Genomic DNA, 21,414 nt, shown 5'->3' with positions numbered 1-21,414 from the left:
TGATGGGAAATCTACCGTGGCAGACCTCTCAGCATTCTTAGTTCACTGTTCCAGTCTCTGAAGGCTCAATGAAAAGTGTGACTGCTCTCCTTGACCTCCTCCAGAGTTTTCAATCAGTTCAGGATACACCTCTTTGAAGGCTCTTACAAAGGCTCCCTCTGGGTCAAACATTCAGGAAAGAGACCAACCTGGCTTCAGAAGAGATCTTGCCTTTGCAGACTCTGTTCGGTGTTTTCCAAGCTCCTCCGCAGACAGGCTGTTCCTCCAGGAAATGACTTGCCAATCCAGATGAGGATGGCAGGCAAAGCCCAGGGGAGACTGGCTGAGGTCAGGCTGCTGCCTAAACCAGGGGTGGAGGCAACAGGAAAAGGGACCTAGAAGCCGGGAAGGCGGGTTCCTCACACCGGGAGTGTGCAGACAGGATGCAGAGGTCTAACGGACGCTCTCAGACTCAGAATTTGCAAATGGACGCGCTTGCAAATTTAATCAAGACACACAGCCCGAGAACAGAGAAACGTACAAAATGATGTTTATTGAATCTGTTTTGCAAACAGCATGAAAGGTTTTTGGTTTATGAGCTCACTCGGAGTTTAAGAGTCGTGATCGTTTCCTGTCATTAAACCTCAGGCACAGAAAGATCCTAGCTTAAATAATGAAAACGAATCTTCATCTCATGAAGGGGAGTTAAAAACACTATAGCTGTCGCTCTTGCAATAGCTCTGATAGCCTGAATGCTCATAAACATCAACAGTTTTTCTATGTACAGTGTGAAATATTTACTGTACAAATATCAGGTGTGTACATCAAAGGTACAGTTGTGAACTAGCTAATATTCATTAGCAGTTAAGTACACTGACTGGGTCTACACTGACGCTCCTATTCTTAACCTAAGGGCTTACACATTTAACTGATGACTGTTGTCCTCATCAGGGGCATTTAGTATATGGAAAAAGCATTTAAAAACATATATATCATTCATGTTGTAAACCAAAAAAGCAAACCCAACCATGATTAATTACTTTGCTGGGATCAGTAAATACTAATCCCAAGTGGTAAGTGTGCCAATAAGGACAGAAGCCATCGGTTAAAGAAATCATTATATGTTACCTACTGATATTCCATTCGCTAATGCATGTTAGTGAATGTGTGGACTTTACCCAACACATCCACAGATTGTTTTTTTGTTTGAAATTCTCAGGTCTCCTTTGCATATTTTTTCTTCCATCACTCTCTTAAAAGGATGTAAATGAAACAACTTCTTAAACAAAATTTCCAAATCAGAAGCCATCAAAAGCACGACGCTGGTCATGTTTCAAATCTTCACCCAGCAGGGAAATACCGCCAAGGATGAGATGAGTTTAGAAGGCCTCTTCCTCTGCTGGCAGCTTAGACTGTCCTCATCCTCTCTCCAGCTGTATTGGAAGCCAAGCTGGCTCATAGCTCTGACGTTTCATAAACAAAGTTTCCAGAGACTAACAGGATACCTAGAAGGTGCCAGAAGTGTTCAGGGCCTTCTCTTTTTTTTTCTGGAGTTGTTATCAGGGGGCCAGCAGACAAATACAAAAAGAACAGTGGGGTGAAAGGATATAAAAAGCCCAGACCTGTATGGAGGAAGCAGTGTTGAGAAGATATTAGATGACTCAGATGGTAAAGAGTCTGCTTGCCATGCCAGAGACCTGGGTTCAACCCCTGGGTTGGGAAGATCCCCTGGAGAAGGGAATGGAAACCCACTCCAGTATTTTTGCCTGGAGAATTCCATTGTCAGAGGAGCCTGGTGGGCTACAGTCCGTGGGGTTGCCAAGAGTCAGACACGACTGAGTGACTAACACTTTTCACTTTTTATACATAAATAGTACCAAAGCCTGCTGATCCAAAGAACATTTCCAGACCCCAAAGGTTAGATATTCCAGGCACTTCTAGGCACTGCTTTAATCATAGGGAATGAATATCTCTCTAAAAGGTCTTGCCCACATCAGCCCTGGCTCCCCCCACTATAAAGCACTGAGACATCTCATTTGCTAGACCCCTCTGCTCCCAAGGCATGCTGAGTCTCCTCGTCTCAATACAACTTTTCCTATAAACCATGACACTCACAAACACAGGGCTTACTGGACTCAAATCCAGCTGCTTCCAGAGCTCTGTAGCCTTCAGGCCCCACCTACCATGGATTGCTTTCACCCTGAACCACTCCTAGTCTCCTTTCTTAAGGGGTTTGCTATTTTTTTGTGCGAAGACCCACCTCCATGGGAAATGAGCGGTGCAAGATCTACATGCAAATATTTGCAAGCGGTTTTATTTTTGAAATGATGTACATTAAACAAAAAATTCAAGTCAAATCCAGGAACAGATTAGTTGGTTGGTATCAGCTGGCCCCTCCCCCATGACAGCAAAGGGGTCAGTTTCTGAAATGAAAGAGGGAGGAAGGCACCAGCTATTCCACCGGGAAGGTTAATTCCTTGTGTTGGGGAGAAAGCCATGGGAAGGGAATGCTGAGGCTTAATTAAAGATGGGGTTCCTCTAGCCGTGTGGCCCTCCTGGGCCAAAAGCCAGACAGCATAAAGGGTCTCGGTATAGGTGAGGAAGAACCCTCGTTGGCCAGTAATTCTGAAACTGAAATGAAAAATGCATTCCCTGCTCACGCTTGGGAGGGGCTGCAGTCTACTTTTACTCACACGAGAGAGTCAAGAGGTACCTCTCTCTACTGCCTCTTTTCACCCACCAGCCCCTGTATCATGAAGACTCAAGGGGCACTCCACATGCCAACACATCCTTGCTGGCTTTGTGTGTGATTTGGATGACCTCCAGCTATAGGAACGCCAGGGGCGCTGTGATATACAGTCAGGAGGATCAGACAGTCCACTATCTGAGAATAAAAGCCCAGAGAGGAAGATCTGGGTTGAGTCAAGCAGGCAAGGCTGAATCAGGCAGAGGGCAGACAATGGGCAGTTAGATCTGTGTGGCTGCAAAAAGGTGATCACCGTCCTGAAAATGGAGAGGCTTACGACAGATTTCCCCTAGGGCACTCAGACTAGCCTGTATCTGAAAAGGCAGAAGGTGGCGTTGCCCAGAGGAAGTGCTCCCCTTAGCGAGCCTTGGGGATGCAGCTGCCCTCATCCTGGTTGCCAGGCAGGAGCTGGGAGTTCTGGGAGACAGGGGGTTCAGCTCAGGGAAGCACAGTTCAGCTCCGAGTCCTCCTGGCTGCCCGTGGCCCCCTGCTCTGGCTCGTCGGGGCCGTCGGTGATGTTGGGCTCACTGGAGCACTGCCGGTGGGGCGGCGGGAAGCTGGGCGGAAGCAGCAGGCACTTGTCCTCACCGCCAGGCTCCTCCCCTAGGCCCGAGTGCATCATGGTGGCCATGGCCAGCAGCTGGATGTCCGAGTGGGCATTGGCCACCGTGTGTCGCCGCACGCTGCCACACTTCTCCAGGTAGGCCTCCCCCTCTTGCTCCGTCAGCGGGGTCAGGGCCATCTCGTTCAGGGGCCGGCTGACGGGGGTTACTGGGGAGGCGTAGTTCAGCAGCGTGACCTTGGGCCGGACCCTGGAGTGGCGCCTGGCTGCAAGAGAAAGACCAGCATAGGCTGTGATTGGGTGGGGGTGAGGGGTGTCAAAAACTCCTAAAGAATTTGGCGGAAGAGGGAGGTGGCAGCTCCACCTTCAGGGACAGCTTTAGATGAAGGCCTGAAGCGCAAGGAAAGAACTTGGCTACATCTATGTTTCTCTTGTAACTTCACTTTGTTCGTGCCTGATCCTGCCTATGGCCAACATGCCCTCCCATAGTAGGAGTACCAATGGATGTTCCATGACAGATGAAGGAGCTCCAAGGGAGTCTCCTCACATTTGCAGCTGCTGCCTCAGCTTCCTTGGATTTGCCCTCAATTCCCTTCTAACCAGTCTTGTCCGAAGACCTGAGCACCAGCTGGACCAGTTGCCCAGAGATGCTCTGGGCTCCATTCAGCATGATGAGCCCTCTGCAGTATTAACAGAGGAAGTGGAAAAGGCCTCATAAGCTCAAGTTCAGAGGAATAGCTAACTGGGGGGACCTTGGCTATCAAAGCAAAGGCAGTGGGACATCATGGACCAGAACCACCAACACTCCCAGCAGGTTGATGATCTGAGGCCTGCATTCTGTTCAAGTCGATACTCTGGATTCAACCAGCCTTTTGCACCACCAAAGAAGGGGTGAGGCTCTGTAGATGGCCCATGGAGGCAGGCAGAGAGCAGTGGACATGAATTATTTTAAAAACTGCTGCTTCTCAAATTCTCACATTTTGGAAACTATGCTCAACCTTGACACGTGTTCATCTTTTGAATCCTCCTAAAAATTGAACTTATGTTATGATCATTTTTCATAGTTAAAGTGGGAGATAATATGAGCATCAAAGAGAGAGGAATTGGCCTACGCACACACAGCTAGAACGTAGAAGAGCTGGGATGCAAACAAGGGCTGTCTCACTCCAGACTCATTTGTGCTAGCTGCCCACGCAGAGCACATGTAGCAATAGTTGACTAAGCATCCCAAGGGAAGGACAAGCCAAGTACATGAGGTTCGAATCCAGGGAGAAGAGTCAGAAGGAGGAAGCCTGTGTACAAGGAACACCCAGTTGTGAAGTTCTCTCCTCTCCCACCTTTACAAGGACCACGCCAGTCCTGAGACCTCCAGTGTGGCCAGGGCAGGGCCCAGGGCAAGCTTGCATCAGGAAAGCCTCCTTTGTAGGCACCAGCCTCCTATCCCACTGAGGCACCATGTTAGCAGCACAAATTGGATGAAAGACCCCAGTGAGGCAGAGGAGGTGAGGATGGAGGGCTGAGGAGTCGTGGGGTCTGGCCAAAGCCTCTTTTTCCCTTCTGCCCTCTTCCAGCCAGTGCACACACCCTCAGCCTTCCAACCTCCCAGCCCTTTGGCACCTGTCACTGCTTTCCCCAGCTCCCCCCATTCCTAAGACCTGGAAGACTCCTAACACATGCCTCTCTCAGCAGGGGATTCCAGGGGGATAAGTGAGGAAGGCCTGACCTCGCTGGTGCTCCCTCCACCCCTGACAGGATAACAAAGGGTGGAGGGGGAGACCTGATCTCTAAAGGGAGAGAAGACGGCTCTCACCAGTCACAGACTTGCCTTGGGACACTCAGCCCGTGCTCCTCTAGTTTACTGTTGGGTTTTCCCATGGATCTGGAGGCCCTGAAACATGCAACATGCAGTCATCACCTTGAAAGCTCATGCGCCTTGATGGGCATTGTAGCGAGGGTGCCACGTTCATCTGCAAAGTTCTCAGCAGGTCCCATCACTGGATGGTCTTATATGTCCATACGTGCACATATGCATATGCATGTAAGGGCTTCCCTTGTGGCTCAGCTGGTAAAGAATCCGCCTGCAGTGCGGGAGACCTGGGTTTGATCCCTGGGTTGAGAAGACCCCTGGGGAAGGCAAAGGCTACCCACTGCAATATTCTGGCCTGGATAATAAACTATATAGTCCATGGGGTCACAAAGAGTTGGACATGACGGAGTGACTTTCACTTTTCATATGCATATATGTGTACACACACATTTGTGACTATATACACATACACAAATATGTATATACAATGACAAGAGAATAAAATCTTAACCCTTAGGACTAAGTCATCATGACTACTCGCTTGGAGCCCCCAGGAGCTGTTTGATGGTAACAGCAATTATTTCTCAGAATCAGGTAATAATACATAGAATTTAGAACTTACTGAGGGTCTTCTCATCCATCATCTTACTGTTGAGTCCCAATCACCCTCTGAAACACTAGGACATCTCTCATCATCCCCATTGTTCAGATGAGGAAAACTGAGGCTCAGCCCAATCCTCTGAAGCCCTAAATGGCAGTGCCCAGACATTCCCTAATACATGCTACTGCGTCTCAGGCCTCCGTCACTGCCCTTGAGCCAGGCCACTCTCTGAACTCAGGCAGCAGCAAACACTGCCTCTAGCAGTGCCAGATAAGAGACTGGATCCTCACGCCCTTCTTTGGGGGAAAAATGATATAGGAGACAAAACGCCAAGGAGCCAACAGGACAGAAGAATCTATGCCAGACGTCGGCAGAGGTCCTCTCTGAAGCATGGGTGCTTGCAGGCGCCAAGTCTCACATTTCTAAAATGTTCCCACATTTTTACAATAACCATGTATTACTTTTATGATCACAAAAATCGATAACTATAAAACAGAAGCACCGGAAGAGTTCAAAGAAGCAGGGACCCCATTAAAGAACCATCCTTTAAGAAAAAGTGCCCTTGAAAACAATTCATCTTTTCTCCTGCTGCTGTTAAAAGCAAACACTCAAGGTTTGCAGTTGGAAAACCCAGGTGGCGGCGGCCCTACAACCAGCCTAGGGAGGAAACGGGACTGGACAGTGAGTGCTTACTACCTGCAGATCAAGAAAGAGGAGAAATCTGGAACAAAGCCTGGGCTCAGGACATGGGGTGAGGTCTGGGGAGAGACGTGCATGGTGGACACAAAGCATCTCTGGAGGAAAGAATTCCCTGGATGGTTTCCATCGTTCCCAATCTGGCAGAATGAGCTAGCACAAGCTGTCTCAGATGGGTGCCTGGATGTCGTCCGTCTCTCTCACACTGTTAGTCCAGCAGCCTAAAGGTTCTGGAGGGCTCAACTTGGGCTTTTGCGGAGAGATGGAGCCAGGGGAGGGTGGCCAGCCTGGAGGAGGGGGTCCCCATGATGGCCCCCTTTCAACAAACGTTTCAACAAACGTCTTGAGCTTTGTGCAAAATGTTGTGTTCGCTGCGGAGAGCAAAGAGGAGCATAAATCTGATATGAGGCCTCACACAGGGGCTGGAGCACAGTGTGAGGGGCAGGTGGGGGAAGCTTTAGGAGCAATCCTTAGTTGAGCATCTAGTATGTGCCGTATCCAAACAGGAGAGGCTCGCTGACATGATCCCCTGATTGCTTTGCAGAAAAGGAAACTGAGGTTGACATGCTAAGTCATTTAACAGTCATGGTTAGCGATGAAACTGGGATTCAAGCCCAGGGCTGATAGCACAGCCCTTGCTCCTGACCTTCCGGAAGCCAGCACACACCTCTGTGTTAAAACCAGGTCAACGCAGCAAATGTCAGGGCAGAGGGTACAGATGAGAGCAGGTTGGGGAATCAGAGGAGGAGGAGTTATGAAGAGGGGGCTTCTCAGATGGGCCTAGTCCTCTGAGGGTCAGACAGACTGCAAGGCTGTCTGTTCATTCATTCCCTCCCTCAGAGGAGAGGTCTACGCCATGCCTGGCCTACAGGGGAGCCACATGCAATGAGTCTATGGAAGTGAAATGAAAGTGAAGTCGCTCAGTCGTGTCCGACTCTTTGCGACCCGTGGACTGTAGCCCACCAAGCTCCTCCGTCCATGGGATTCTCCAGGCAAGAATACTGGAGTGGGTTGCCATCTCCTTCTCCAGAGTCTATGGAGGAGACCGACAAATAATCAGGCCATGAGCAACACAGCATGGTAAGGTCTGGGATGTGGTTTGGGGTCTGTAGAAGGGAAGGGGAGGCACACACAACTCCTCATCTGGGGTAATTCCACAGGCCCGCCCATCCTAGTGGGCCTATAATACAGCTGTTGGCAGCCCTGCCGGGCCCCTGCCCAGCGACAGGGCAGCCTCTTCCTCCTCTGTGTTCAGCCCTCCGCAGCTCAGAGACGTTAAGTAACTTACTCCAGGGCACACAGCTGAAGCCCACCCTGGTGGTTTCCACAGCTCTGCTCCCTCTGCGGCCAGCCCCGCCTCTCTTAGCACAGTTCCCTGACACTGACCCGGAGGCTGCCAGCTCCTACTCCTGCCTTCTGGGCACAATGTTCTGGCTCCCAAGCCTGGGTGTGGACACAGCAGAGACCACAGGGGCGGCTGGGCTGTGTGAGTCCCCTGGGCAGACAGTGTATGCTTGCAAAGCTCCCCCCAACGTTCAGAGCCGCCTCCCAGAGAAGAGACCACAGGAGCCCCTTGGGAGGCCTTTAAACTGCATAGTAGGCTTGGAGCCGATAGTTAGCTCGCCACACTGTGGCTGCTTGCCCTCTTTGCCTTCTATTTCTTATTTGCATCAAGGAAAGCTGGGCCCTGCCATTCAGAGCAGGAAGTTGCCATAGGGGATTGACTGAACTGTGGGTCTCCCGCCTGGTGCCTAAAAGCTGGCCCCTCCTTGGCAAGGGGGCCCACGGAGGAGCAGCAAGAGGGGCTGGACCCTGACACCTCCTGCACCCCCCTCCCAGCCTCCTCCTGTATTTGCTCCTGCCTCACTCCCCAGGCGCCCTGCGGAGCCCTGGCATTCGTCCCCCTGCTCTGAAGCCAGCCCTGGCAGCTCCTTTCAAACCCCTAGAGAGAAGCAAAGCCCGGAGGAGGCGGTTCTTTGTTGGGGACTCAGTTCCCAGGCCTTTGATCTCCCAGGCTTTCGGCCGGGCCCCACCGGAGTGGCCCCTGTCAGGGGGGTATTACAATGCCTGCCCATCAGGTCCACGGTGGGCGTCTCTCTTTAGGCCCCAGCACCTGAAAGTCCATGAATGCCGAGTGGTCAAGAGGACAAGTTACCGTATCTTGAGGCAAAGGACCCTCCCCCTGGAGACACAATGGAGAGAGATGAGTGGGAGGCCCGGGCTTTTGTGCCGGAGAAACGAGCACTAACTGAGCCAGGGCAGCGGCCGGGAAACCTGGGAAACTGGAAAGGTAGAAATGTGGGCCTGGCCTCTGACAAATAGGCCTGTTTTGTTTTTGTTTTTGTTTTTGAAGATTTCACTATTTTCCTCCTCACCCACTACTCTCTCTGCCCAAGAAAAGTGACAGCTTTGGAGGGAAGGACACACACACACGCTCACTCCATCATGTCCTGGGACTCATCTTTTCTCTCTGAAGCAAGCCTTGCACATCCATGGGGTGAGGCTTAACTCTCAGACCCATTGGCCTGGCTGGCAAGAAGAGGGTCCACCCGTGAGTCCCTGGCTCAACCTGCCTGAGCCCGTGAGAACAGTTGGGGAGCCCCTAGGAGGCCACTTCTCCAGCTCTGGTCACCTACCCCGCATGACCCTGGGGACATTTATTATCAATGCAGAGTCTGAGGTCACGACAGCATGCATCCCCAGAATCTGGTAGGATTACATGCCAAGTGCTTGCTCAGGGCCTGGAAGGTGACAGGTGTTTTGAGATGCTGGGCCCAGCTGCCCTTCACCCCTCCCACCCTGTCAGGCCCAGAGAGGTCGTGGGAAAAGCCTCCTGAGATTTCTCCCGTCCATCGCCTATGCTCCATCTCTCTCTACCTCGGCCGGTTGTCACAACAGGCAGCTACCTCTTCCACAGGCAGGAGAAGAGCTTCTGTTCAACTGAGGGGGAGACTGAGCTGCAGAGAGTCCTCTCTTTATCTAGAAAGGGGTGTCCTCCATAAGGAAGGGCGCTGCGGTGGCCATTTTAGCTTTTTGGTGTCCAGGGGTTGGGGATGAGGTCCTGGCCCCGGATACCTCTGGCACTAAGGACCGCGTGGACAAAGAATGCCGCCTGCCATACCACTAAACAAAGGATGCCCTGGCCATCGAGCCAGCAGCCACTGCAGCTACCCTGGACTGTGCACCCTCAGGGGATTCAGGATGGAGAAAAGCTACAGGAGAGCAGGCCTAGACGTTAGGGGATGTATCAAAGGACTTTGAGATCAACATGTACACGCTGCTATATTTTAAATGGATAACCAAAAAGGTCCTGCTGTATAGCACAGGCACTCTGCTCAATGTTATGTGGCAGCCTGGATGGGAGGGGAGTTTGGGGGAGAATGGATCCATGTATATGTTTGGCTGAGTCCCTTTGCTGTCCACCTGAAACTATCACAACATTGTTAATTGGCTATAGTCCAATATAAAATATACAACATACTCCAATATAAAATAGACCCCAATATAAAAGTTTTTTAAAAAAGGAATGACTTCAATGAGCCCAGACTCTTGCATCTTCCCATATGTAGAAAAGCACTAAATTCACGAACTTGAGATATCTATTTTTTTTTAATTAACAGTATTCTCTCGTTGGAATAACAATATTCCAACTACCTGGTCTTCGTTGCAAACATTTCTATATATCCTAGTTCTTCCCTTCCCTCTTTGGAATAGTCCTCCAGAGCTATCTGAGAGGCTGTCTTCTATGCTCAAGTACTTAGTTTGTCCATTGACTAAAACATAATTCTCAGTTTTTAGGGTGGACATTTTTTTTAGTCAACAACTGAGAAGGAAGGACCAGCTTCTCTACGGCCCCTCAGCACCATCAGTCACCTCTTGAAGCTGACAGGGTGGGTGGGGGGCGGGTGGAGTGTGGGAGAACAGCTGGCCAAGGGCAAAGAGCTGGGGGCTTTGAAAGCCTGTCTCCAACAGCCAAATGACCTTGACCTTCACTTGCCTCACCTGTGAGTGGGAACGTGATATCCAGCCCACCCTGCACAGTGCCCAGGACGTGGTGTATCCCAGAGCTTCCCCTGCCATCAGCCACTCTGCAACTCTAAAGCTCCCTCAGTTCCTCAAACATTGGACCCTCTTGCTTCCCCCACCCACCTCCCCATAACCTCAAAAGCCTCCCAGAGATCCTTCTCTGCCTGGTCAGTCTTCCCTCCCCGTTGACTCAGCTAACTTGTATTCATCCTCCAGGTCCCACTGCAGAGATCACCTCCTCCAGGGAGTCTTCCCTGATTGCCCAGTCCAGGTGAAGTCCTCTTGCTGTGGGCCCTGGACTTCCCCACTCAGAGCACTTGTACACTGATGAGTCATCATCTAGTGTTTGTGACTTCCTCATTGGTTCCTGTGCCAGAGGGCAGGGGTGGGTCAGTTTTGTCACAGATATCACCTGCAGCACTTCACGAGGTGCCACGGACAGGGTCTTCTTAGTACACATTTGTTGAAATAATAATATAATAAAAAAGTAATCAAAAGAAGGTCATTTCCTCCCCTCTCGGGTTCTACTGTGACAACGCCCCAGAGACAAGGACTGTCCTTGGCACAAGAATAAAACCTCAGGCCTTTGATTACAATCTGATGAAAGTATGTATGAGTCTTATTATAGCTGAAAAGTTGAAGGCATCCCCTCTTAGAGCGAGTCCTCACTGAACAAACTTCCAAATCCACTCGTGTTCCCGGCTCCAGGCCCAGCAGATGGTGGGGTCCCTGCCATGGCCCAGCTAACCCGCTGGCACGCTGACATCTCCCTGTATCCTCCTGCCCAAAACTTGGGAGCCAGCTGGCCTGGCCAGAGCAGGAAGGTGGCGCCCAGCCCTCCTCACAGGGAGGGCAGGGGACTGTTTTCCTTCAGCCGGCTCTTGCCAGCTCCTGGGTGGAATCAGGGAAGGAGGGAGGGAAGGAGGGAGGGAGGGTGGAGGACCAGGCAGGCAGAAGACTGGGGCCAGCACCCTCAGATTTGTGGTGACTGTGGTTAAACTGGTGTCTCCAGAGAAAAATGAAGGGCCCTAAAAACTGCGGCAGGCCCTGCTTTCTTCTGCAGTCGGGAGGCCCGGGAAGGGGTGGGAAGCCCGCTGGAGGCTGCTCCTCCCCTCTTTTCTTTGAAGCCCAGCTCTGTCTCCATTCAAGCAAGAAGAGGGGATAAAGGGTTTCAAATTCTGGAAATCCCTTTCCACCTCTGCACCTGTGTGTGGGTGCTGGTTACCCCAGCCTCGGGTACCACCCATCCATCTAACAAATAGTTTTTGACTGTCTCCTCTATGCCAGGGCTTCCTAGGTGGCACAGCAGTAAAGAATCTGCTTGCCAATGCAGGAGATGTAAGAGATGCAGTTTCAATCCCTGGGGTTGGGAAGACCCCCTGAAGTAGGAAATGGAAATCCACTCCATTGCCAGGACAGAGGAGCCTGATGGGCTATAGTTTATGGGGTCACAAAGAATCAGACGTGACTTAGCGACTGAGTATGCACACACATTGCATTGCCAGGCACCATTTTGGCTGCTGAAGTTAGAACCACAAACCAAAAGTTCCTGCATTTGCAGGGGGTGGGTGGTTCCATTCCAGAGAGTAACTGAGGAATACCTTTTATGATATTCTATAGCTTTTTCCTCATCTAGACCGTAGTCTCACTGAAAGAAGGAATAGACCCATTTCATCTCTAGATTCTCCGGGGTGACTAGTACAGAGCCTGAATTTTAGCTTTACAGCCACTGAAGGATGCCTCAGTGGGATTTGTCCCCCAGTCCAGCAGCCCCTGTCCTGCATGTGAAGTCCCTGGCGGTACCTACAGGAATGCAGTGGGCAGCCAGCAGCTGGATCTCCAGCCACACACCCAGTAAGCTGGCTTCACGTTTTGAGCCACTTTCGAAAGAAAATTCATCACCGGTGGTTTTTCCAGTCACGAGGGTGTGGGCTGCAGTCAGGCATGGTTTTTGGTATCAGATACAAGAAAATTAACACTGCAGGCACCAAAACAGATCAAAGCCACTGATCAAAGATGTGAATCAGACCAGTACCACCACAGAAGTTCGGTATCCGTTCCTGGGGAGGAATCGCCAAGCGGGGAGGTATCGCCAAGCGGGGAGGTATCGCCAAGCGGGGAGGTTACTGCAACAACCAGGCCAGAGGGAAACATGAGCAGCGAACATGCAGAGGTTTGCATGACCCACGTGGGAAGCAAAGGGCTTGGTGGGTCATCAGGGCTCAGGGAAACATAACTGGTACCAGTCACTGAGGCTCCTGGCAGCTTGAGAGCCGGCCCCCTTACCCAATGTGTACGTGGGGCCTGAGAGGCCATGGTCCTTGCTGATGCCAAGGAAAGGAGAAACCACCTGCTTCACCAGCTCCTCCAGCTGCAAATAACCCTCACTTGGGCCTGTGGGCTCGTGAACACTCTGGAAATAAACAGCCAAGAGAGACAGGTCAGTCCAAGTCACCATGGCCAGCGGATTCTGGCCACCCTCCCACTACATTCAAAGCAGGCTGTATCCTTGTGGCTGAACGAAGGAAACCCAGGCTGGGAGCCCCAGGCACTGGTCCCAGGTGGCAGTGATCAGAACTGTGTGTGGCAAGCACCGTGGCCGCTGCGGTAGGATCCCACCCCAAAGCAGGGCCGGTGGGACTGTCCCCACCCCAGCTCCAAGCACCGTGGCCGCTGCGGTGGGATCCCACCCCAAAGCAGAGCCGGTGGGACTGTCCCCACCCCAGCTCCAGGGCTGAGGTCTGACTGGGCCCAATCACAGCCAGCTCACCCTCTCCGTCACAATAACTGTTCCACACCAGGCACACAAGAGCTTTATGGAAGCACTTTATATGTTTCATAGCACCTGCCAACAACCCTCACCATCCCCCCTTTTACACACAAGGAAAGTTAAGAGTCAGAAAGCTTATGTAACTTGCCCAGGAAAATACAGCTGGTAAGTGGCCAAAACCCAGGACTGGCACACAAGCAGCCTGGCTCTGAGCCCATCTTACTGCTCCTTGTTAACAGACTAGAAAAGAAAGCGGGAGAGAATCTGGAAAAGACCAGAACGGCAGAAGAAAGGGAGCATCACTGTGGATCAGACACACATTTAGTACCAAGATGAAGGGTCAGTTCAAAAGGACGGGAGTCCTCGGAGCTACAAGGAGCTGGAAAGTCATTGAGGTTTTCTAGAAAACCAGCTAACTCTGAAGGAATTCAGTTTCTTGCTGGAAAGGCATGGAAGCCACATGTTTGTGTGGAGGGCCTGCAAGAAAGCAAGGCTTCGTGGGCGCTGTGCTCAGCCCAAAGGGCCAGCTGTCAAAGTCTCAAAGCGGAAGAGATTTTAAATCACCTCGTTTGAAAAGAGAAAACTCTCCCCGGCACTGGAATTTAGGAGCTGTGACCAAGAAGCGGGAGGGCCAGTCCTACAGGTTGGGTGGAAACCCCTGGGTGAAGTGCAAGCTCCAAGGAAGCTGGCTGATGTGGTACCTCGTCAGCTTCATCACAGTGAGATGGAGGCAGCTGGGGGCAGTGGGAGGGAAGGGTGGCTTACCAAAACAAAAAAGAAGGCTGAGGAGGGGGCTATGAGGCAGAAGACTTGGTTTCAGGACCGGGAAGGGGTCAGAACTGATGCAGAAGAAATGTGAGTCGACCAGAGAGATGTTATGGGGAGGGAGGTGGGAGGGGGGTTCATGTTTGGGAACGCATGTAAGAATTAAAGATTTTAAAATTTAAAAAAAAAAAAATGTGAGTCGAGGTTGTCTGGCACTTGAGGGGGCTGCTAATGGGAGAAGACCTGAGGGTTTTTCACGTCCCTCAGCAAAAGCAGAAGCACTGGGAAAGGCCAGCAAGATGCCTCGCTTGATACTCAACAAGGACCTACTGTAGAGCACAGGGAACTTTACTCAGTGCCCCTAATAACCTATATGAGAAAATGACCTAGAAGATAAGAGATTCATGTACACCTGTAACTGAATCATTTCGCAGTACCCCTGAAAGTAACACAACATTATAAATCAACTGTACTGCAATATGAAACAAAAATTAAAAAAAATAAAAACAGGTGGAACTTCAGAACTACTAATATGTGTAATGTGCTAAGTCACTCAGTTGTGTCCAGCTCTTTGTGACCCATGGGCTGTAGCCCTCCAGGCTTCTCTGCCACAGAATCCTCTGAGCAAGAATACTGGAGTGGGTTGCCATTTCCTTCTCCAGGGGATCTTCCCGACCTAGGAATCGAACCTGGGTCTTCTGTGTCTCCTGCACTGGCAGGTGGGTTCTTTACCACTGGCAATGCTGCTGCTGCTGCTGCTGTTAAGTCGCTTCAGTTGTGTCCGACTCTGTGCGACCTCATAGACGGCAGCCCACCAGGCTCTCCCGTCCCTGGGATTCTCCAGGTAAGAAAACTGGAGTGGGTTGCCATTTCCTTCTCCAGTGCATGAAAGTAAAAAGTGAAAGTGCAGTCGCTCAGTCGTGTCTGACTCTTAGCGACCCCATGGACTACAGCCTACCAGGCTCCTCCGTCCGTGGATTTTCCAGGCAAGAGTACTGGAGTGGGGTGCCATTGCCTTCTCCAACTGGCAATACGGTATTACAAAAACTTCTTTGTTTAAAAAAAAATAAGTATCTATCACAACTAACTACAGAATTACATGTTGAGAAAAGAAAGGCTTCACTTAAGAAGGCACACGAGACTCTCCACAAAGGTGAGGGGATCCTCCAGGTGGCAGAAGGGAGAGGGGAGCCTTATTCATGCTCCCAGAGACCCAACCACAGCCTCAAAAGCAGAGCAGTTTCAGCCCCAAAACCACCTTGGTTGGGTTTCAGAGCTGAGGACACTTTTATCTCATTTTTTCACACCTTGATATTTCTTATCTGCCGTCTCCCCACAAGACTCTTCCACTCTACGATTCTTAAGTGCTAAACAAGAGAGGGATGCAGAACGAGAAGAGGCAAGAAGTGGTTAGAAAATTCTGAGCTGCATCAGAATCCCTGGGCAGAGAACCTGACTTGCACACAGCCCTCTGGGAAGGAGCTGCCCTTGGCTTGGCTGCTGGACTGGCTATGTATTTGCAAGGCTCAGCACAAGATGAAAATGTGGGGTCCCTTGTTCAAAAATTAAGAATTTCCGGATGGTGATGAAAAGTGAAAGTGTTAGTCACTCGGTCATGTCTGACTCTTTGCTACCCTATGGTCTGTAGCCTGCCAGGCTCCTCTGTCCATGGGTTTGTCCCAGCAAGAATACTGGTGCAGGCAGCCATTCTGTTCTCCAGGCGGTCTTCCCAACCCAGAGATCGAACCCAGGTCTCCTGCATTGCAGGCAGACTCTTTACCATCTGAGCCGTCAGGGAAGAGAATTAAACCCAGCATGGAATCCTGTTGGTGGGGGGAACGGGGGTGGTGGAGGACCCTGGGGCATTGGCTGGTAGGGGGCACACTGGCTTGATTGGGCGGGTCCCCTCAGAAGGCACCATTCTAGGACAGTCTCAGACCCACCTGCGCCTGCCAGGGAGAATCAGATCTCCAGGGTGGTCAAAGTCTCTGGTTCAGCCTCTTCCTGGACAGCCTAAGGATAGGCCCTCATGACCCATGGGAGGAAAGGCTGAGCCCCTTGTACGTTTTGAGGGGGGAGGGGTTGGTTCAGGGCCATTTTCGAAATGCACTGGCAAAGAGAAATGACTCTTCTCTCTGTAGGAGAGGTAGGCAGGGAAAAACCAGCCTCAGATCTCTTGATGCTGTGGACAGTGGGGGCCCAGGCAGAGAAAACAGCAGTTCCAGCTACTGGGGCCCAACTTCCCTGCAGCGGGGATGGTCTGAGGGCAGTACAACCTGCACGTTTCCTTTAGATCCAGAAGCCGCCACCCCTGCCACCCAGAGTTAGTCCTGGGCTGGGGAAAGACCCGCCTTTGTCACTCTCACACCCCCAGCCTCTGGCTTCCTGACTCCCAGAGGGAAGAACATGTCCCAGGAGGCCCTCAGGGAAATGAGGCCAAATTCCCCGCGTTACAGGGACCATCGTTTATGGGGCATCTCCAAGTGTCCTGGGAGACTGCGGGAGGAGAGGGACCTTGACAGTGCTCGCTGCACGCACAGCAAATGGACAAAGGAACTGGAATGTGACCAACAACACTAAAGAACATGAAACCGAGCCAGGGTGCTCCAGCCACAGGGCCGCTTTCCCTCTTCCTGCAGTGATGTCTCCATCGCGCCTCACCTGCAGGATGAGCAACATCTGGACGATGGATGAGGGCGGCTGGGGCTGCGCTAACAGCAGCAAGTCCTCCAGCTTCACCTTCAGCAGCACCAGGTCACGGAAGCCCAGCAGGGAAATCTGGCGGATGGTCAGCTCCTGGCCCTGGCGGCAGAGAAGAGGCAGTGGCAGGAGGTGAGACCTTGTGGGATCTGTCACCAACCACGTGGGAGCCAGGACCACAATCAGAGGGTGGGACCGGTGTCTCCAAGGCCCAAGGGGGCTGTTGAGAAGACTAGTTGACCCCTGTTCCTTCAGAATGAAAGTTTCCTTTAAGATAAGGTAAGACTCATGGGTTCAAAAAGATCCATGTGCCCCAATGTTGACAGCAGCGTTATTTATAATAGCTGAGACATGGAAACAGCCTAAATGCCCATAGGCAGATGGCTGAATAAAGAAGCTGTGCACACACACACACACACACACACTGGAACACTACTCAGCCATAAAAAGAATGGAATTTTGCCCTTTGCAACAACAAGGATAAATCTGGAGGGTATTTATGCTAGGTGAAATCAGTCAGACAGATAAAGACAAATGCTGCACCTTATCACTTACAAAACAAACTAATGAATATAACAAAACAGAAACAGACTCATAGAGAATAAACTAGTGGTTACTAGTGAGGAGGGAGAAGGCAATGGCACCCCACTCCAGTACTCTTGCCTGGAAAATCCCATGGACGGAGGAGCCTGGTAGGCTGCAGTCCATGGAGTCGCTAAGAGTCAGACACGACTGAGCGTCTTCACTTTCACTTTCCACTTTCATGCATTGGAGAAGGAAATGGCAACCCACTCCAGTGTTCTTGCCTGGAGAATCCCAGGGATGGGGGAGCCTGGTGGGCTGCCATCTATGGGGTCGCGCAGAGCTGGACACGACTGAAGCGACTTAGCAGCAGCAGCAGCAGCAGTGAGGAGAAGGAAGGGGCAGGGGTAACACAGGGGCAGAGGATGAACAGGTACAAACTACTAGGTATAAAATAAATAAGCTACAAGGATATATTGTACAGCACAGGGAATATAGCCAGTGTCTTACAATAACTTTAAATGGAGTACACTCTATAAACCCATTGAATCACTGTACTGTAAACCAATATTGTATCATTGTAAACTAATACTGTAAATCAATTATACGTCAACAAAAAAAGTAAGGTGTGACTCAACCTGCCTAAATGACCCAAAGGTATACAAGACACATATATTGAGGGTCGTGCTGTGCTGTGAGTGGTCAGGAAGGAGGAAGAGGAGGAAAAACCAGAGGAAAGATAGACAGCACCTCCCTTCACTCAAGGCTGTGTCCTCAGCTTCAGCCATTCAATATTTGTGGACCTATCATATGCCAGACAAAGAAGGAAATATAGGACCTGTTAAGACTCTTCTGCCAATGCAAGTAACATAGGAAGAAAAATCACTGAAGACGTAGAAGAAAAGGATTTGTTCAACCACGTAGATAGGGGCTGAGGATGAAAACAGTGACTGATAATTGTAAGAGCTGATCCTTATCTTAGTAAGGCTAAGTAAGACCCCTACCTCTGACAATGTGCTGGGCTTGATTCTCAATATGCTAGATATAAATGGCACATTTAATCCTCATGACCACTTCTGAGATAGATACTGTAATAAAACCCAATCCACAGAAGAACAACCCTATACCCAGACTGACAGGAATTTACCCAAAGTAGAGCTGGATCTCAAAGATAAAGTATTTGATTCTAGAGCTCCTAAAGCTTCCCAAAACAGAAAGGGAAAGGAGGGCCCATTCTCAGATACTCCTTTCACATGTGTACACAGCACATACCCCAAATTGGCTGGTTTTAAAGAAGATGAGATATCATCAGGGTATCCTCCCAAAGGGATGTGGCCTCCCATTCCTCAAGTTGGTCAAGGTTTAAGGAAGTTTTGCACTTCCTATAACTCCTTAGGGTTTATAGAAACACAGGCAAGAGTGGCTTTGCCATTCTCACAGCCCTCTACTCTCTAATCCCAAGACATACACCCCACCCACACCTCACAAGCTCAGTTTAAACATTTATTCTCTTTTTTTTTTTTCTTTAGTTCTAAGTTTTTTCTTTTTTTGGCTGCTGGAAATACGCAGGATCTTAGTTCCCCGACCAGAGATCAAACTCGTGCCCCTGAAGTGGAAGCATGGCGTCTTAATCCCAGACCACCAGGGAAATCCCTAACCACTCCTTCTTGATTGCCTTCCCTGGCCACCCCCAATGGTGGTGATCCCCCCACCTTTCCCAAGGTCCTAGAATTTCTATTCTTTGCACCACATCTTAGCAGTTGGCACTGACTGCCTATCTCATAGGTGTCTATGCCCTTGTTTCCGCTCCAGGACTCCATTCACTCTACAAGATGGAAAAAGGCAGGCAAGTTTCCACACCCTTGAATACAGCAGGCACTCAAACACCTTTATCCAGTAAGGAAGCAGGTCTCACGCAGACACTTACGCAGCAAGTTAGTGTCTAGACTAATAGACGCCCCGAGGGTGTTATTACCAGTAGTAAGAGCCCAGGGGTTCTCCAAGTGGGGTATCTGTATCAGCAGCAGCACTTGGGAAATTGTGGGTGGGGGAGGTGGCTGAGGCAACAGCATATGTTGCCACATCTTACAGTTTTTCTTAAAAAAAAAAAAAAAAAAATTTTTTTTTTTTTTTTTTACTTAATTATTTAGCTGCTCTGGGTCTTAGTTACAGCATGCACAATCTTCACTCTTCATTGCTGCATGCGAGGATCTTTAGTTGTGGCAAGTGAACACTTAGTTGCGGCCTGAGGGATCTAGTTCCCTGACCAGGGACTGAACCTGGCTCCCCGCACCGGGAGCATGGAGTCTTAGCCTCTGGACTACCAAGGAAGTCCCAGATCTTGCAATTTTTTAGGAGAACCAGGACAGTGTCATCCTCAGATCCACACAACTGGGCTCCTGCCTGAATCTGGGGCTAAGGGAGCCCTTCTTGACCCTCCAATACCAGGGCCAAGCCCACTCAGCTTCCTCACTCCCCACTCTAACTCCATCTAGCAGGGAATTCCCTGGCAGTCCAATGATTAAGTCTCTGAGCTTCCACTGCAGAGGGTGAGGGTTTGATCCCTGGTCCTCTGGTCAAGGAACTAAGATCCTGCATGCCTCGAAGCATGGTGAAAAAAAGAAAAAACCCATCTGGGTATCTCTATCTTGGAAATCCCTGCTGACACAGTCTTAAGAAGCACCTAGGTCTACACCCCTTCTCTAGTAGGGCTGCCAAATAAACCAGAGGCTGTCCAGTTACATTTGCATAACTTTCTAGTATAAGTATGTCCCAAACATTGCATTGTTTATTATTTACCTCAAATTTAACTAGGCATCCTGCAGGTCAATTTGTGTTATTTGGCAATCCTGCCTCCCAGGCGTGTTGTCTTAAGACCCACTGCTGGCCGAAGAGTGAGTATTGCAGCGAAGGGACAAGTTTGTGGACAGAAAGGGTGAGCCATCCACAGAAAAGCTATAAATCCTCTCATGGGGGCGCAGCAGGGAGCCAAGGATGGGATGAAAACAGCAGTGGGCTGCAGGCCACATGCTTCTACTGGAATTGTTCGGGGCAAACTGGAATTGGAAAATGGGACTCTGAAGGCGTAATCTCCAGATTTTAAAATATTTGACATGTAGTTAAAAGAATCCAGAATTCCTTTAAAACAGCATTCAGAGCAAACAAAGCCCATGGGCCCTTACCCCTGGTACAAGGTAATTCCTACCAATGGCTTCACATCTAATCTAACCTGATTGCATGCGAAGCCTTAACCCCAATGGGAAGAGCTATTATGAGCACACAGCAACGGAAGCCTACGACGGACACGTACACTTTAGAGAAGAACATCTATTGGTCAGTCTGCCTGAGGGCGTGTCCATTCTGACCAGGCACTGACCAATCCTGTTCTTGGCCCCTGCAGGAGGGTGGAGGGAAACCAGCACACTGTAGAAATGAGCTGAGCTCGCAGAATAAGAAGCATGAGAGATGCTGTTCATCTCGTACTCTAAATTCCTCATCCTGCAAGAGATGAAACGGAGCCGTGGTCAGAGACGGGAAATGAGTTTGCCCACATTCAGCTACGGATTCCCAGTCCGCAGTTCTTTCTGCTACATCATGGGCCTTCTCGTCTTCAGGAAATCGCTTACGGAGAGCAAGGAACACTACTCCTTTCCCGGAATTTGGGAGTCACAGGAAACTTGCCAGACAACTGTGCTTCAAAGAAAGCGGGGAGGGGAAAAAAGGAAAGAAAAGGGGAAAGAGTCTCCTTCCTCCATCTTTCCTTACTTCTGAAAAGTAAGAAGAAACAAACCACTCTAAGATACAGACATACTCAAAACCAAGAGGGAAAGGAGAGCCTACAGATTGCTAGGTATACAGGCATTGTTTGCTGCTTGAGGTTAGATGCTAAATATACAACAGAGTGCCCTCCAAAGATGTCCGAAGTCCTGATCCAACTCCGGCAGTGCCCAGGCTCCTGGTTTTCCCCCATTCGCTGGCATGCCCCAGGGGGCACCGGTCAAGCAGTAAGTAAGACAGAGTGCCCAGGCCGGAGGAGATCGTTCCCCAGTGAGACTGACCTGAACTGGATAGAATATGGCCTGCAGGGTGGGGAGAGTCTCAGTGAAGAAGTGGTCCCAGACTTCAGCCAGAACCTCAATGCGATTTTCACCTACACGAGGGCGAGAAGATGGGAGGGGAGAAAGAAAGAAAAGAATGTGGTCATTACTCACAGGGGTGGTTGGGAGGCAGTTCCTAGTCA

General features: G+C 50.4%; 1 protein-coding gene across 1 annotated transcript in view; it reads right to left on the bottom strand.

The window, feature by feature from the left end:
- Positions 1-3,158: 3,158 nt before the first annotated feature.
- Positions 3,159-21,414, bottom strand: part of PRR5L (proline rich 5 like) — a 53,646-nt gene continuing 35,390 nt past the window's right edge. The window contains exons 5-8 of the mRNA XM_052653196.1: positions 21,233-21,324; positions 16,614-16,754; positions 12,704-12,830; positions 3,159-3,553 (exon numbers count right to left, since the gene is read on the bottom strand). Coding sequence (XP_052509156.1) covers positions 3,159-3,553; positions 12,704-12,830; positions 16,614-16,754; positions 21,233-21,324 — 755 coding nt within the window. The remainder of the gene's footprint in view (positions 3,554-12,703; positions 12,831-16,613; positions 16,755-21,232; positions 21,325-21,414) is intronic.

The sequence above is a fragment of the Budorcas taxicolor genome, chromosome 15, assembly GCF_023091745.1.
Source record: "Budorcas taxicolor isolate Tak-1 chromosome 15, Takin1.1, whole genome shotgun sequence".
Lineage (NCBI taxonomy): Eukaryota > Metazoa > Chordata > Mammalia > Artiodactyla > Bovidae > Budorcas > Budorcas taxicolor.
Note: the sequence above shows the minus strand (reverse complement) of the source record. Positions and strands in the feature narration are given on the sequence as shown.